Source organism: Salvelinus sp. IW2-2015, linkage group LG15 (assembly GCF_002910315.2).
Source record: "Salvelinus sp. IW2-2015 linkage group LG15, ASM291031v2, whole genome shotgun sequence".
Classification (NCBI taxonomy): domain Eukaryota; kingdom Metazoa; phylum Chordata; class Actinopteri; order Salmoniformes; family Salmonidae; genus Salvelinus; species Salvelinus sp. IW2-2015.
Window position 1 is genome coordinate 51,319,473 of NC_036855.1, and position 17,851 is coordinate 51,337,323.

At 45.5% G+C, this 17,851-nt stretch overlaps 2 protein-coding genes across 5 annotated transcripts in view; one reads left to right on the forward strand and one right to left on the reverse strand.

Moving 5' to 3' along the window:
• Positions 1 to 17,851, forward strand: part of LOC111974722 (activating molecule in BECN1-regulated autophagy protein 1A) — a 294,670-nt gene that overhangs the window by 222,710 nt on the left and 54,109 nt on the right. The window lies entirely within an intron of this gene.
• The window catches only part of LOC111973980 (diacylglycerol kinase zeta-like), a 69,756-nt gene that overhangs the window by 43,901 nt on the left and 8,004 nt on the right, over positions 1 to 17,851 (reverse strand). For 2 of the 4 annotated variants that reach the window (XM_024001458.2, XM_024001457.2), the window contains exons 2-9: positions 8,321 to 9,522; positions 7,441 to 7,549; positions 7,154 to 7,249; positions 5,929 to 6,006; positions 4,921 to 4,977; positions 1,885 to 1,953; positions 1,691 to 1,762; positions 716 to 832 (exon numbers count right to left, since the gene is read on the reverse strand). In XM_024001458.2, the coding sequence (XP_023857226.1) occupies positions 716 to 832; positions 1,691 to 1,762; positions 1,885 to 1,953; positions 4,921 to 4,977; positions 5,929 to 6,006; positions 7,154 to 7,249; positions 7,441 to 7,549; positions 8,321 to 9,474 (1,752 nt within the window). In that variant the 5' untranslated portion in view covers positions 9,475 to 9,522. Of the gene's footprint in view, positions 1 to 715; positions 833 to 1,690; positions 1,763 to 1,884; positions 1,954 to 4,640; positions 4,725 to 4,920; positions 4,978 to 5,570; positions 5,634 to 5,928; positions 6,007 to 7,153; positions 7,250 to 7,440; positions 7,550 to 8,320; positions 9,523 to 17,851 lie in introns of all 4 variants that reach the window. The other 2 variants (XM_070447253.1, XM_024001456.2) reach the window with 2 other exon arrangements.

Genomic DNA, 17,851 nt, shown 5'->3' on the forward strand with positions numbered 1-17,851 from the left:
GGCCTGAGAGCACACAGTGTGTTGTGAGATCTGTTAATGTATTGTAATGTTTTAAAAAACGGGATAAAATGCCTTCATTTTGCTGGACCCCGGGAAGAGTAGCTGCTGCCTTGGCAGTAGGTAATGGGGATCCATAAAAAATACAATACAAATGCATGGCTTACAGCTCAAACTAACGGATGACTGCTACCCTCTGTTGGCTTCTCAGTGCAATGGCACCACAAAGTATTTGGGAAAACATGCCATTGCACATTGTAAACTCACACGGTGGCAGTGAATATTTMAATACTTGGAAGTGTATATGTGACTATGTATCATGTGACTGTGGGGTCTGCAGGTAGCGTAGCGGTTAAAGCGTTSAGCCAGTAACCAAAAGGTTGCTAGTTCAAATACCCGAGCAGACAAGGCCGAAAAATCTCTGTGCCTTTGAGCAAACAGCCAGCTCGTTCAAACAGCCAGCTCGTTGCATTCCACATGTCAATACCTCTCATAAATACAAGTAGTGATGAAGTCAATCTCTCCTCAACTTTGAGCCAGGAGCGACTAATAAATGCATATTATTAATATTAGCTCTCTGTGTACATCCAAGGGCCAGCCGTACCACCTTAATTTGCTCCGGGGGGCACCGTACCACTATGGCTCACCCTGTAAACAAACACATTCCACTGCACCTATCTGGTATATGTGACAATATACATCTAGTTTTTTATTTTACCTGAGGTCTGCGGACCCGGAGGATCCAGGTAGAGGGTACGATGACAGAGGCATGAGCACCCAGGGAGCAGGGCTCCTCGATCTGCTGCAGCATGAAGCAGGACACCTTGTTGTGATACTACAGTGGGGAGGGGGACGGAGGAAAGGACGGCAGCGGTGTGAGCGCAATACACACCGACACACATCATTCACTTAAAAACACTRAACACAGACCCTGACACGACTGTCTCACATACACATAAAACATACGTACACTACTTTATTTTATTACAGAGGGTGAAGTCAGCTACTGTACACACAACACATCAGTGATCACGTACATCCACTGGAAGTGTTTTCATTCAACACAGACACTCGCACAAACGTCTCACACAAGCATACGTASACACATCATTATCATCCGTAGTTTGAGGCACAGCAGCACTAAAACCATACAGAGGTAGGCATCAGACTCTCTCTGAGAACATAATTGTATCACTCTTTTGTTGCTGAGAAATTCCAAATGCAGATGAAGTTCATGATTTACATAAATTCCCTGAAAACAGGCAATAGCACACAGCTGTATTAACAGTATTACACTTTTCATGTAGCCTAGTTTTGACTAGCTAATATTAGTAGTAGTAGTAGTAGATTGTATTGGTTTCTCAGTCATCGACTGAATTTATAATAAACCAATTTACAATCATACCATCAATCATATATAATTATCAAATAGAGCAGTGGAGGTGTCATAATAGCCATAAAACCTAGCGGTCAAACAGGGAAATGGTCCCAATCGTTTTCCCACCATTCATTCWTTTTAGAAACACTTAATATAAGGACTGTGTTTCGTGTAGGCTTACTCTGGCGTGAAGTTTGGATAAACATGCAAATCTCTCTCAGACAAGGTGACACTGCTGCAGGATTAAGTTGCTGTGACAATACTGGTCAAATTAAGATCCTACATCTGTACAGTACAACCAACCTTCCAACTTACTGCCTGTTTACACCACGAACAGCTGATGGCCACAATCTCTTTGCTATGAAAGGCAAACTTCTGCTGGAAACCCTGTAGAGAAATTAAATCAGATCTAAGATGTAATGTACCCTCAAGAAGAACATGTTTCGTCAGATCATTCATCCTGCAATATGGGGCAGAAATGAATTAATTGATATTATAGCCATGCRCACCTTCCCGCACTGCCGACACTTCCCATCCTGGCGCCTCCGGTGCACCCAATGGTGCCGCACTACGGTGGGCTGGAAAACCGACGTTCATAAACACATTAATCAWCTCACTCACAATTGCCCGATTTAAAAGATTGTGGTTRTCCTATTTTTTGTTCATGTAGACAKTGGTGAGTGAGATTAAGGAAAGCTTGTGTTGAGTTTATTGGTTTATAATTTGCAAATGTCAGAGGTTTGGACAGACACAGTGAACATGATTGTGTATAGGACCCCGTAACAAACCRAGTTCTGTGGTAATAATGACTAAGTGTAGTATGCTAACAGAACAGGGCTTCGGGCAGCTGAGTGGAAATGTAAGAAAAGTAAACTTCTGGAGGACCCATRATCCTTCCACTCCCTCCTCTCTACCTTTTCTTCCTTTGTATCCACCGATAAAGCCACTTTCTATAACTCTAAATTTCAAGCTTCCACCTCCAACCCTGGGAAACTCTTCTCCACTTTCTCTTCCCTCCTTAATCCTCCACCCCCCTCCTCTCTCTCTGCGGATGACTTTGCCAACCATTTMGAAKAAAAAGGTTGACAACATCTGTTCCCCTTCCACTTAGCCTACTGAGTCCYCTGGTCCCACACACAMAACTACCATATGCCTTGATCTCTTTCTCCCCGCTCTCTACAGATGAAATCCTGCGACTAGTGAGGTCCGGACGCCTGACAACATCCCCTTCCTCCAGACCATTTTTGCAGACATTCTCCCATTTATCACTTTCCTCATTAACTCATCCCTGACCACTGGCTGAGTCCCCTCTGACTTCAAGATGGCCAGAGTCGRTCCCCTCCTCAAGAAACCAATATTCGACCCCTGATGTCAAAAACTACAGACCGGTATRGTTTCTTTTTTTTCTTTCCAAAACACTTGAGCGTGCTGTCTCTGACCAACTCTCTCGTTATCGCTCTCAGAACGAWTTTCTTGACCCTAAYCAGTCAGGCTTCAAGGCGYCTCACTCAACTGAGACTGCTTTCCTCTGTGTCACAGACYCTCTCCGCTCTGCCAAAGCTGACTCTCTCTCCTCTGTTCTCATCCTCTTAGATCTATCCATTGCTTTCGACACTGTGAACCATCAAATCCTCCTCTCCATCCTCTCAGGGTTGGGCGTCCTAAGGCGCTGCACACTCCTGGATTGCATCCTACCTGGCAAGTCACTCCTACCAAGTGGCGTGAAGAGGATCAGTGTTTGCACCACGTGATCTCAKTACTGGTGTCCCCCAGGGCTCCGTTCGAGGCCCACTCTTCTTTTCTCTTCACACAAAGTCACTCGGCTCCGTCATATCCTCACATGGTCTCTCCTATCATTGCTATGTGGATGACACTCAACTTCTCTTCTCCTTCCTACATTCTGACACCAAGGTGGTGAGAAGCATCTCTGCGTGTCTGTCAGACATCTCAGCTTGGATGTCAGCCCACCACCTCAAGCTCAACAAAAACGMCTCTTCCCCCCCGGGGAAGGCCTGTCCATTTCAAGACCTCTCCATCACGGTTTGAGAACTCCATGGTGTCCCCTTCCCAGAGTGCAAAGAACCTTGGCGTGACCCTGGACAGCACCCTGTCGTTCTCTGCAAACATCAAAGCAGTGACTCGCTCCTGCAGGCTTATGCTCTACAACATCTGTAACGGCCCTAATCGAGGCACTTGTCATCTCCCGTCTAGACTACTGCAACTCTCCCCGCTTTGCCATCAAACCCCTGCAAATTATCCAGAATGCTGCAGCCCGCTTGGTGTCCGACCTTTCTAAGTTCTCCCATGTCATCCTGCTCCTCCTCACACTCTAATGGCTTCCAGTCGAAGCTCGCATCAACTTCAAGACCCTGGTGCCTGCCTACAGAGCAGCAAGGGGATCTGCACCTCTTTATCTTCAGACTATGTTTGAAGCCTACATCCCAACCCGAGCACTCTGTTCTGCCACCTCTGGTCTCTTGGCCCTCCCACCACTACGGGAGGGCAGCTTAGCCCAGTCAAAGCTCTTCTGTCTTGGCATTCCAGTGGTGGAACAAACTTCCCCCTAAAGTCAGAACAGCGTAGTCCCTGCCCATCTTTCGAAAATGTCTGAAACCATACCTCTTTGAAGAGTATCGTAAATAACTCTCACGGCGCCTCCGACACCCCCTCCTCCCCCCAAAAACCACACACACAAAAAAAGTATTGTCCCACCAGCACTGACTGCTGATAAATACTTTGAGGGAAAATGTACTTGATACGATTGTGATATGTCATGGTCTCTTACTTCGCTACTATGGCCTATTTATTGCCTTACCTCCTTACTCCATTTGCACACACTGTATATAGATTTTCTATTGTGTTATTGACTGTACTTTTGTTTATCCCACGTGTAACTCTGTGTTGTTGTTTTTTGTCGCTCAGCTTTGCTTTATCTTGGCCAGGTCGCAGTTGTAAATGAGAACTTGTTCTCAACTGGCCTACCTGGTTAAATAAAGGTGAAAAAGAAGTAGTTATCTTAAGATGAATGCACTAATTGTAAGTCGCTCTGGATAAGAGCGTCTGCTAAAATGACTAAAATGTCTAAATGCAAATATTTGATGAGGGAATTTTAACTAGGACACACAAAGATAGCTCTGGAGGACCATAGGCCTTAAGGGTTACCCAGTCTTTATACTCATTAAACTAGTCAGACATTACTCTCCTACTGCRCCCATAACTGTGGCTTTGGGTTGGGGTGATCTGGGGAGTTAGGGTGGGATGGTACCTGGGACTGGCTCAGGAAAGGGGTGGCCATGCAGTTAGCCATCCGCCTGTGGCCCTTTAGAGCGCCTTGTCTTTGGAGGACTGGCTAAGGTCAAAGGTCAAGAGAGGTCATCACAGGGCAAAAGGGAAGCAGGAGCAGGAGGAGAGGGAGGGGTTACAGAGATAGACAGACACATAGAATGACAAGACAAAGGAGGATGAAAAAGTTGTGAAAATAAAGTATGAGTACGAGTATCATGATCATGCTGATCAGATGTAAATGACAGTTTATTGGCACTTACCTCTCGTATATTCCTAGACCCCGATTCCCTGAATGACGGTTTACACCTAAAGTTTATCTACGGGGTAGAGAAAACAAACTGTTTAAAACATTGATTTATTTTGTTTGTCATTGTTTCAATATGTTAGACAACCCCCTGCACCAAAATAAAATGCAGTCAGTAATCCAAAATGGCCAATAGGAGAGGTTTCAGGTTAAACTGAACATGCTGAAGTTCTTGTTCACCTAGAAGTACAGTACTWACTGAAAAGGGAAACCTGTGATGCAATATGTGTTACTATGTCAGTGACACAACCAGCTCTTCACCTTCACCGTAACAGCATCAGATAAAGTATAAACGATAAATATGAACAAACCCTCAGATTAGAAGAGTTGTGGGAACAAGTTAAAGACATTTTGGAAAACAGAGATGGAAATCAACTCGGCAACTAAAAATCTCTAGGAAAGAGCGACCCAATCTATTCGACTACCAATCAAAGTAGCCCAATTTGGAAAGCAKCTTTGATTATCCAGAGAACGGCCCAATCAGAGTGCAGCATTGGAGYGTCAGGTCAATGGGTCAGGTAGCGTAGTGAGATAGGGTTAGAGAKGGAGTATGATCTAGCACTAGTTATATCCCATAGCAGCCTGAGATAGGTCAGAGTTTCTCACTCTAAAGGCGGGGTCTTCGATAAGCAGGCTGGCTTCATTTGGCATAGCCTCYGTGTCGAATAACTGGAGAGGAGCAGGARGGGTTAGGTTGGCAGGCTACCATTTCAATCTCATCTTACCTGATGTGATGGAAACATTTTGTCTCCTTGACAGACAACATCTGAAAATGCTGATATTACGGTATTTTCGGGATTCAACATCTGCAACTCATTTGGTCTTGGTATTCATGCTGTTAACTAATTTCCACAACTTTTGTGATAATACATAATTTAACATCTATCTGCTACCAAGTGAAAGCACAGTTCACTGGAGGAAAAGTTTGTGAAGCATTTGTTGGGAAAATGAGCTTGAAACTTACCTTTTCTAGCTGCTCTATGCAGATTGTGTGAACCACTATCTTGCAGGCTGCACATTTTTTCCGGGCTACAGATTTTTGCTGTGGTGACAAGAGATGAGAGTGAGAGAATATTATTTAATGACCCTTCTCGTAATGAAATTACTTTATTTAACTTGATAATTCAGGGCACAACCATAAACTTAGATAGACCGCTCTAATGCCTCAAAGCCTGTTTTAGCATAGGCAGTGCCACTGAAGACTTTCACCAGTTTAAAGTAGTCAACTTGGTGGGACTTCCTATGGGTTACGGAAGAATCACACAATTCCATCATCCAAGTCCTCAGGAGGGATCAGCCAYTGCATTATACACCTGAGCAAACATTCCTTAACTGCAGGTGGCAGTAAATGACAAATCTTGGTTTGATACCTGTTCAGACAACACACTCCAGGTGGCAGTATCCACCTTTGACTACTTTAAAATGAGGAAAGCTCTCAATGGAGCTGCCGATGTTGTCACAGAAGCCATATGGCACAGATGCAAAGAAGGGCACTCTATCTACCTCTATGGGTGCAACCCCCCTCAAGATGGCAGCACCACTTCTTCGGTGAAGTGTGTTAGGGTTATGTAGACACCAGAGGGAGCCTCTACACAAGGGCTGGCAAACTCATTCCACGGAGGGTCGAGTGTCTACGGTCGAGTGTCAAACCAAAAAACCAGCAGACACTTTGTAATGAGTTTGACACCCCTGGTATACAGCATTGCATAACATCTATGTTGAGTGTCACACACTGTGGCTATCAGAACTAAATACCATACAAATAATGCAATCAAAAAAATACTTCTGCATATCATCTGGAGGGAAACAAAAAAGATTGGGCTCGTTTTACAGGTTCTCTTCCTAGTTGGCCACTTTTCATAAGCCCATCAGTTTTCCAAAACAAGGAAGAGGCCGTGTTTATGTTCATAACATGGCCCCGTCTCATACTGTAATGTTTACAGTTGAKGAGAGCTATTGAGCTATGCAATCGGCATTCTCTAGAAGTGTACTGTATGGTACCGGTATAAAATCTGGACAGTATCATCCACTGACGGACGAAAAAACAATGTGACAAGGAGTTTTAGGGTTTCACCACAAATACATCTCCTCTAATGAGTTCATTCCTCCCMTCCTCTCTTCCTCTCACAGCATCTGTGGCTTTGCAATGTCAGGCAGGGCCAGGGGTAGCTGCACACAAACACACTCACCAGCGTCTTGGCGAAGCAGTGCTGCTCTCCGACGTAACAGAAGTCCCCAGAGACATTGGTCTCAAACCAGATGTGCTCCCCATACAGGGCGTTCTCCTGGAGGAAAAGGCAGAGTCGATTAAATACACCCTTTTTTTTACCCTGACAAATAGGAATCTCAGCTCATAGAATCCACAGACAGTATCTCTGGGTAAATAAAGTACACTACTCTGAAACTCATTTAGGGGCATGTAGTCCATTATGAGGTAACAAAAAAATATATAAGCTGGGCCAGAGGCTGCACTTACGGTCCAGTCACAGCTGCTACGGATCTCCCTGTCTGGGTCAAACTTGGCCAGGGCCGAGGCACTGGGCTGGGCAGACAGGTGCTGTAGACCCGATTTAGCGATGGCCTTCCTGAAATGACACAGACACAACACCTTTGAATGATTGCAATAACATCATTGAGATGACACTCCCAGTGCGATACGGCATCACAACACCAGTAAACTGAAATGCCTAATGGTAAACCCACTCTGCACTGATGAAAAAAGGTAGGCCCTGATCAAAGAGAGAGGTTTAGCACACATGATGAATAATGAAATGGGTACATCTGACGTCATGCAATATACAGCTTTTGAAGTGGTTGCTTGTCCTTCCCTTCGGTAGGACAACGCCCTGTTGAGCTGATGTGCAGTCAGGTACAGATGAGGTCTAGGTGGGTATTTGACAGGTTTGTGTGACTGAGACCCTGCATGAAAGGTGCTGTAGGAGTCACTCAACAAAAATCCTAGCTTACATGTCAGCAACACAAAAGATCAGCAGAGTTAAGTGTAAAATATGAAAGATTTTCCAGTTTGCGGTTACATACTGCAGCAGGCTTAGACACTTGCTTAACTGACATCAACACTTCAGACCAGGAAGTGCTGGTATGGTTGGACAGGCAGGAATGGCCAGTGACTTTGGCATGCATTTCCCCCTTCTATTGTTCGGATAAAACAAATAGTGTGGTCTAAAACATGCGCTGTGTAAACAGACATTTTCTGTGTGTATTCTGCCATAGATGCCCCCCTCTCCTATACACACACACACACACACACACACACACACACACACACACACACACACACACACACACACACAAAAGCATTGCCTGTAACCCAGGCGAAGGTAAGGGGGTCTACATACGAGACGAACCCACTCCAAGTCTCCAGGCGGGGGTCATAGTAGATGCCCTGCAGGGGGTTGAGGGACTCCCTGCGGCCCCTGGGTTTCCAGCAGGCGGAACATTTCCTATACAGGGAACGGGAGGAGTGGCAGGCCACTATAGAGCTCCTGCGGCTGGGTGTGTGGACTAGCCTGCCTGGCCAGGCGCTGTTGGGGATGGTGGAAGGCCTCCGTAACTGGCTGGAGTGTCGGTAGCGCCCGCGCACACCGTAGACCGCCCTGCTACGGTGCACCGCCTCCGCCGGCAGCAGCTGGGAGGAGTTYCGGCGCAGGCAGCGCAGGGCGCGGCTCAGGGGCCGGGGCTGGATGCTCTCCATCGTTAAGGCTGCCATACTATGAGCCTGATTCCAGTCCTCCCACGTCCTCTCTCCCTCTGGATATGATGATGATGATGATGATGATGATGCCGCAGTCCCCTCTCGTTCACTCCCGCTGCCCTCTGACCTGGTGCTACACTCTCTCTGACTGCAGCTGTCCCCCTCTGACTCGGAGCAGTAGCTCTCAGTGTCCTCTCCTGACGCCCCCTCACCGCCCTGCGCCTCTGGTGCCCCCCTCTGCTGCTCCTCACTCATCTGGACCAGGCTGGCCAGCAGCATGGAGGGCCCCAGCAGGTGGGTGTCGATGGTGCGGAGCTTGCTGGCTTGCCGGCGGCGGACAGAGAAGCGGGGGTTGACACAGGCCACGGTGGTGCTGGAGCGACGCCTGGTGTAGTATTTGGMCCTCACTAGCTTCCCGCCTCCATAACAACAGTGCCCCCCGGTGGCCTGGGGTAACCCCTGCACCTCGCTGGAGTGCCTGCGTTGTTTGTGAGCAGCGCAGGCCAAGCCCACACTGGAGCATCTACGACCCACATAACCTGACGGCAGGCCAACACTGGAGTGTCTTCGTTGGGCTTGAGCCYTCGGCGACAGGCCTACACTGGACCTTCTGTGTCCGACAGGACCTGTGAATGGCAGTCCCACACTAGAGCGTCTACGTTGGACCAGGCCAGCAGAGGGCAGTCCTACACTGGAGCGCCGGCGAGCCTTGCTTGTGGGCACTGCCACGCCAGGCCGTCTGTGTCGGGATTGCTCCGCCCCTTTCAGTCTAAAGTGCCGGCGGAAAAAGGTGTCCATGACAACCCACAGCTTCTGGGTCCCCTTTTCACTGTCCCTCTGCAGTGGCTGTTGGTACGAAAAATCAGTCTGTCAGCAAAACCTTCAAAACTGTACACAAGCCACTATCCAACTGTTATCAATAGGGATACAGTACTGTTCTTTTCACCCCTGTGTGGAAAAGTGAAATGTCTGAACTCGTATACTGCTGCCAGAGAAGGTAAAGCACATGACACTAATCCGCGCCTAGATGCTCAAAGAGCAACGTCAATTGGCTGACTAGTGATACTGTCAGTAACTGAATCTACTTACAAAAGGGATATTAGTCAACGCATCTCGAGCGATAACAGTTCCGTTCTCCAGTACAAGCAACGTGACCAGCCGCCCCGGTTCAATAACTCACCACCTGTAACGCTATACCTCGGTAGTGTTCTGTCTGGTGAAAGTAGAGCCGAGTCCAGGTCACCTATCACACGACAGCCATTGTGACGCCCCTATGGCACAAAGCCAGAGGATATACTTAGCAACTGCCTTTAATATTCTGTCCAATCACCTCGTCAGATATGCCACTTGACAGAACCAAAGAATGTGTCATTATCCATTAACCTCAACTGCATACAGCGCATTTCCCCCTGCCAACAATGAAAGGYAAGGGTGGATATCAACGTCATAAAAGGAAGTCATTGTTCTGATCATCTTTACTTCGATATCACAATCTGAATTGTGAATTCATAAACCATTGTCTACACAGTTGCGATGTAGAGACGTGGGGCAAGGCTCAGGCAACCTCCACAGGATGCCACGCTGTTGTATTACTGATCTCAGACCGTCATAAATCACCCAGAGCCTCCTCCTTTGACTACATACAGACTTATACAGATCCTCTTCACAGGAAGTGACATGTGTATAAGCAATGGAGGTGCTCAGCGGCATTAGCCTGTCAACGCTTTGATTCAAGCTGAAGACGAGCACCAACATCAGAGACCAGTGTCCTCTCACATCCTGTGCCAGGCAGCTAATGCTAACAACAAACTAAGTAGATAGGTGAAGTATTTATGACAGATAGATCCTAGGCCCCCTGTCAATGAAGTGTTGAGGATGAAGTATAGTGGACGGAAAGGCTTATTTTCCTTTGAAATATTATACATGTCACGGATATTCTCGCTTCGCTCTATCTCTCTTGTGATTAAGGCTGGTTGTGGAGGAGAAACCGCGCACATACATAAAGCAACACCTCATTTCAATCTGAATGGATTCCTAGAACCTGCCAACGGAGCCTTTGATCCTTCTCATCTCTTATTCTATTCATTAGACATTCAAAAAATAAGGTAATAATAAAATGGCAAGAGGGTGGTGTGGGTGGGGTGAGGTGGGATGTGGAGGGGAGAGAAGCACGACCAAGGCTGGGGATAAAAGGGCCAGGCTGAGCAGAGATTGTTTCCACCACACAAGCATCATTAATCCATCTGTAATGCAGCATGAAGAGAGACATGAGAAGACCTAGTGAGAAATTGATCAACGTCAGTCTCAGATGATTCAAACATTTGCTTAAACCGCAGGGATTCATCCACAGGTCTTACAGCTGCAGTATGTAAAGCATAGTAGGGCTTTTACACGTATAGTGCCTATCCAGACCCCTTGACTTTTTCCACATTGTTAGGTTACAGCCTTATTCTAAAATGTATTAAATTGTTTTTTCCCCCTTTATCAATCCACACACAATACCCCATAATGACAAAGCAAAAACAGGTTTTTAGAAATGTTTGCTAATTGATATTTGTTGAAGCACCTTTGGCAGCGATTATAGCCTCAAGTCTTTTTGGGTATGACGTTACAAGCTTGGCACACCTGTATTTGGGGACTTTCTCCCATTTGTCTCTGCAGAGCCTCTCAAGCTCTGTCAGATTAGATGGGGAGCGTTGCTGCACAGCTATTTTCAGGTCTCTTCAGAGATGTCCGATCAGGTTCAAGTCCGGGCTCTGGCTGGACCACTCAAGGACATTCAGAGCTGTGTGCTTAGGGTCGTTGTCCTGTTGGAAGGTGAACCTTCTCCTCAGTCTGATGTCCTGAGGACTCTGGAGCAGGTTTTCAATCAAGGATCTCTCTGTACTTTGCACCATTTATCTTTGCCTAGATCCTGACTAGTCTCCCAGTCCCTGCCGCTGAAAAACGTCCCCACAGCATGATGCTGCCACCACCATGCTTCACCGTAGGGATGGTGGCAGGTTTCCTTCAGATGTGACGCTTGGCATTCAGGCCAAAGAGTTRAATCTTGGTTTCATKAGACCAGAGAATCTTGTTTCTCGTAGTCTGAGGGTCTTTATGTGTCTTTTAGCAAACTCCAAGCGGGCTGTCATGTGCCTTTTACTGAGGAGGGGCTTCCGTCTGGCCACTCTATCATAAAGGCCTGATTGGTGGAGTGCTGCAGAGATGGTTATCCTTCTGGAAGGTTCTCTTATCTCTACAGAGGAACTCTAGAGCTCTGTCAGAGTTACCATTGGGTTTTTGGTCACCTCCCTGACCAAGGTCCTTCTCCCCCAATTGCTCAGTTTCGCCGGGCGGCCAGCTCTAGGAAGAGTCTTGGTGGTTCCAAACTTCTTCCATTTAAGAATGATGGAGGCCACTGTGTTCTTGGGGACCTTCAATGCTGCAGGAAGTTTTTGGTTCCCTTCCCCAGGTCTGTGCCTCAATACAATCCTGTCTCAAAGCTCTACGGACAATTCCTTCGATCTCATGGCTGGTTTTTGCTCTGACATGCATTGTCAACAGTGGAACCTTATATAGACAGGTGTGTGCCTTCTCAAATCATTGCCAATCAATTGAATTTACCACAGGTGGACTCAAATCAAGTTGTAGAAACATCTGAAGGATGCACCTGAGCTCAATTTCAAGTCTCATAGCAAAGGGTCTGAATACTTATGTAAATAACGTATCTGTTTTTTAATTTTTTTAATAGTTTTGCTAAATTAAAAAAATATACATTTTTGCTTTGTCATTATGGGGTATTGTGAGTAGATTGCTGAGGATTTAAAATATATTCTTTTTTTTTTTTTAGAATACGGCTAAGTCAACGGGTCTAAATACTATCCGAAGGCAATGTATATGCAGAGAGACATTTACTTACTCTCTATTGTACARAGATATTTAGTTCACCATAAGTGAGCAGGACTGAGGCCGTTTAGCTTGATGTCCCCTGACCGTGTACTGTAGCTGTCAGATTCATTTATTTAAAAAAGGTCCAATGCAGCAGTTATCATCTCAATATCAAATCATTTCTGGGTCACAATTAAGTACCTTACTGTGATTGTTTTCAAGTAAAATGTAAAAAAGAAACTAAAATAGCTTCTTAGTCCTAGCAGAATTATTGTTTGAGAATTTGCTCTTGCTGTCTGGTAGTGGTCTGAGTGGGGAGGGGGAAATTTAAAACTAGCTGTTGACAGAGAGGTTTGGAACTCACTTTCTGATTGGTCTATTAACTAATTTACTGCCTGGTTAGTCACCAGGCAGGCCAAAACTGCATCCCATCAAATATCTCAGCGGTCTTTTCAAACAGCTCTTACACTAAAAGGGCATTATCATTATTTAACCAACCTCACAGTGTGGAAATATTGTACAAACAAAATATAGGAAAACACATTTTTAACTGCACTTTAAACAAATATGATGAAAGTACATACTGAAAAAACTTTCGGGAATCCGGCACATGAGGACAAGAGGGACGKTGAGGGTTTCTGGCTCTAACATGAACCATCTCTTCAGTGTGTATTCCCAGCCTGGGTTTCCCACCCCCACACCCACCCCTGGAGCATTCTGGGAGTCAGGGTCAAAGGTCATCTGGCTGAGGCCTCAAGAATATGTGGCTGCATTCACGTACAGTAGCGTTTAAATCATAGATCAGGGAAAATGCTAGTCTTTCAAAACAGACACCACAGACACGGTCTTTGCCACTTTTTGACTTCCCGGCTACAGAATCTATGATAAATGTAATCACACTCCTGTACAGTTCTTGAATGTTTTTAATCTAGAAACGGTGACTTATATTTATTATTATCCCTAGGTAGTCACAATATACTGTACGGTAGCCAACAGATCCATTTAGCAAACCCCTGAGGTGGCTATGATTAAACTAGGTCAGTGTCACTGCATCAACTCTATGGCTAAGATATGCTCGAAACACGAGCTCGCAAGTCCTTAGATTGATCATTTCCTCCCCCTCCCTCCTGCATACTAACTCTATGAAGAGTTAAATACTGACTGTTCGATTGACAGATAGATAACAAGGTTATGGAAACAGACTGGTTACCCCCCCCCCCCCAAAAAAACAAGCTCAACACATCAACGTTAGACTCTCCAGGCCTACATCCTCTCAAATATGTGCATTTAGATTTATTTCCGTGCGTCACAGTGAGTGTATTCTGTGCATTAACTCAATAGATTCCTCGTTTAGAACTGCTTAAAAGCATTGGGTTTTTCTATGGCACAACACTGTCACAACACAAAGCACTCTCAAACAAATCAATTTGAAATACAATGCATCCGGGGAAAAAAACATATACAATACCATACACACACGTAGCAAAAACACAGACAGATCTACACACTCCCCCACACACACATTCCTGTTTAAATTATGGCCTCCATTCCTGATAGATTAATCTGTCACAGGCTCTTCCCATTGCCTGATACGGATCGGGATTAACAAAGCGTAGACTGACCCAGCATCAGCTGTTACAAAACTCCCTCTAATACCTAGCAAGTCAAACGGAGGAGGGCTCCCGAGTGGCGTAGTGGTCTAAGGCACCGCATCGCAGCYCTAGCTGTGCCACTAGAGATTCTAGGTTCGAGTCCAGGCTCGAGTCCAGGCGACCAGGAGACCCATGAGGCGGCTCACAATTGGCCCAGCGTCGTCCGGGTTAGGGGAGAGTTTGGCCGGCAGGCATGTCCTTGTKCCATCGCGCACTAGCGACTCCTGTGGTGGGCCGGGTGCAGTGTACTCTGACACAGTTGCCAGGTGCACAGTGTTTCCTCCGACACATTGGTGCGGCTGGCTTCCGGGTTAAGCGGGCATTGTGTCGGCTTGGTTGGGTTGTTTTCTGGAGGTCGCACGGCTCTCGACCTTTCCCGTACGGGAGTTGCAGCAATGAGACAAGACTGTAAATACCGATTGGATACCATAAAATTGGGGATGAAAAAAAAAAGTCAAATGGAGGAATGCAGCAAGAGATTAAAGGTATTGTGAATAATACAGAACTGTACGTGACTGGGGGATGTAGTATAACAGCTGGGGTCCGGTGGGCTTTAATCGTTGAAGTATACATACTGTACTGGAATCAATGTTTGAAGCTGTTATACTGCAAACACCAACATCATGCATCAAAAGCCGGATAGGTCCATTGTAAATATAAACCAAAATTAAAACCACAGATCATTACCTCACGCACGTACATCCTTTGAAAATGATGTTGATTTGTGTACCTGCGTACTGTGGCTCTTACTCTTATCGTTGCCACTTTGTATGGAACTTTGAATAGAATGCAAAAGTGACAGGGAAACGCACAGTTGATGTCGGAAGTTTACATACACTTAGGTGTATGTAAACACAAGTTTTTCAACAACTCCACAAATGTCTTGTTAACAAACTATAGTTTTGGCAAGTCGGTTAGGACATCTACTTCGTGCATGGCACAATGTATTTTTCCAACAATTGTTTACAGATAGATTATTTCACTTATAATTTGCTGTATCCCAATTCCAGTGGGTCAGACGTTTACATACACTAAGTTGACTGTGCCTTTAAACAGCTTGGAAAATTCCAGAAAATTATGTCATGGCTGTAGAAGCTTCTGATAGGCTAAATGACGTAATTTGAGTCAACTGAAGGTGTACCTGTGGATGTATTTCAAGGCCTACCTTCAAACTCAGTGCCTCTTTGCTTGACATCATGGGAAATTCAAAAGAAATCAGCCAATACCTCAGAAAAAAATTGTAGACCTCCACAAGTCTGGTTCATCCTTGGGACCAATTTCCAAACGCCTGAAGGTACCACGTTCATCTGTACAAACAGTAGTACGCAAGTATAAACACCATGGGACCACGCAGCCGTCATACCGCTCAGGAAGGAGACGCGTTCTGTCTCCTAGAGATGAACGGACTTTGGTGCGAAAAGTGCACATCAATCCCAGAACAACAGCAAAGGACCTTGTGAAGATGCTGGAGTAAACAGGTACAAAAGTATCTGTCTCCACAGTAAAATGAGTCCTATATCGACATAACCTGAAAGGCCGCTCAGCAAGGAAGAAGCCAGACTACGGTTTCCAACTGCACATGGGGACAAAGATCGTACTTTTTGGAGAAATGTCCTCTGGTCTGATGAAACAAAAATTGAACTGTTTGGCCATAATGACCATCGTTATGTTTGGAGGAAAAAGGGGGAGGCTTGCAAGCCGAAGAACACCATCCCAACCGTGAAGCACGGGGTGGCAGCATCATGTTGTGGGGGTGCCTTGCTGCAGGAGGGCTTGGTGCACTTCACAAAATAGATGGCATTTGGAGGTAGGAAAATGATGTGGATATATTGAAGAAACATCTCAAGACATCTGTCAGGAAGTGAAAGCTTGGTCGCAAATGGGTCTTCCAAATGGGCAATGACCTCAAGCATGCTTCCAAAGTTGTGGCAAAATCGCTTAAGGACAACAAAGTCAAGGTACTGGGGTTGCCATCATAAAGCCCTGACCTCAATCCTATAGAACATTTGTGGGCAGAACTGAAAAAGTGTGTGCGAGCAAGGAGGCCTACAAACCTGACTCAGTTACACCAGCTCTGTCAGGAGGAATAGGCCAAAATTCACCCAACTTATTGTGGGAAGCTTGTGGAAGGCTACTTGAAACGTTTGACCCAAGTTATACAATTTAAAGGCAATGCTACCAAATACTAATTGAGAGTATGTAAACTTCTGACCCACTGGGAATGTGATGAAAGAAATAAAAGCTGAAATAAATCTTTCTCTCTTCTATTATTCTAACATTTCACATTCTCAAAATAAAGTGGTGATCCTAACTGACCTAAGACAGGGAATTTTTACTAGGATTAAATGTCAGGAATTGTGAAAAACTGAGTTTAAATGTATTTGGCTAAGGTGTATGTAAACTTCCGACTTCAACTGTACATATATCTTTACATGTTATATTTATAGTATATATATATATATATTTAGATTTTAGGTTTAGTTGTTTTTTTCCATTGGTCCTTCTTTGGAATTTATCTTCAACTAAGCATTCAATGAGACAAAGTGATGAGAGGGAAGAAAAATCCCATCCAAAATGCTGATTTACATTTAACCAAATATCACAGACTGCTACAGTGGTGTTAACATTGGACACTTCAATGAAAGTTCATGTATAGATGTTCACACCTAGATAGCGTGCGCAACATCAGTCTACCTTAACAGCAACACTGCTGGGACAACATGGGGAATCCAAATCAGGGGAAGGAGGGTGGAACTGGGGATCTACCCTACTCTGTGGGAGATTAGTGGGTAGCTAGATACTTTTGTGTATGTGGACACGCCTTCAGATTAGTGGATTTGGCTATTTCAGCCTCACCCGTTACTGACAGGTGTATAAAATCGAGCACACAGCCATGCAATCTCCATAGACACACATTGGCAGTAAAATGGCCTTACTGAAGAGCTAAGTGACTTTCAACGTGACACCGTCATAAGATGCCACCTTTGCAACAAATCAGGTCATCACATTTCTGCCCTGCTAAAGCTGCCCGATCAACTGTAAGTGCTGTTATTGTGAAGTGGAAACGTCTAGGAGCAACAACGGCTCATTCGCGAAGTGGTAGACCACACAAGCTCACAGAATGTGACCGCCAAGTGCTGATGCCTGTAAAAAACGTCTGTCCTCAGTTGCAACAATCACTAGAGTTCCAAACTGCCTCTGGAAGCAACGTCATTACAAGTACTGTTCGTCTGGAGCTTCATGAAATAAGTTTCCATGGCCGAGCAGCCACACACAAGCCTAAGATCACCATGCGCACTGCCAAGTGTTGAATGGAGTGGTGTTAAGCTTGCCACCATTGGACTCAGTAGCAGTGGAAACGCGTTCTCTGGAGTGATGAATCACGCTTCACCATCTTGCAGTCTGACGGACGAATCTGGGTTTGGCAGATGTCAGGAGAACGCTACCTGCACGAATGCATAGTGCCAACTGTAAAGTTTGGTGGAGGAGGAATAATGGTCTGGGGCTGTTTTTCATGGTTCTGGCTAGGCCCCTTAGTTCCAGTGAAGGGAAATCTTAATACTACAGCATACAATGACATTCTAGACGATACTGTGCTTCCAACTTTGTGACAACAGTTTGGGGAAGGCCCTTTCCTTGTTTCAGCATGACAA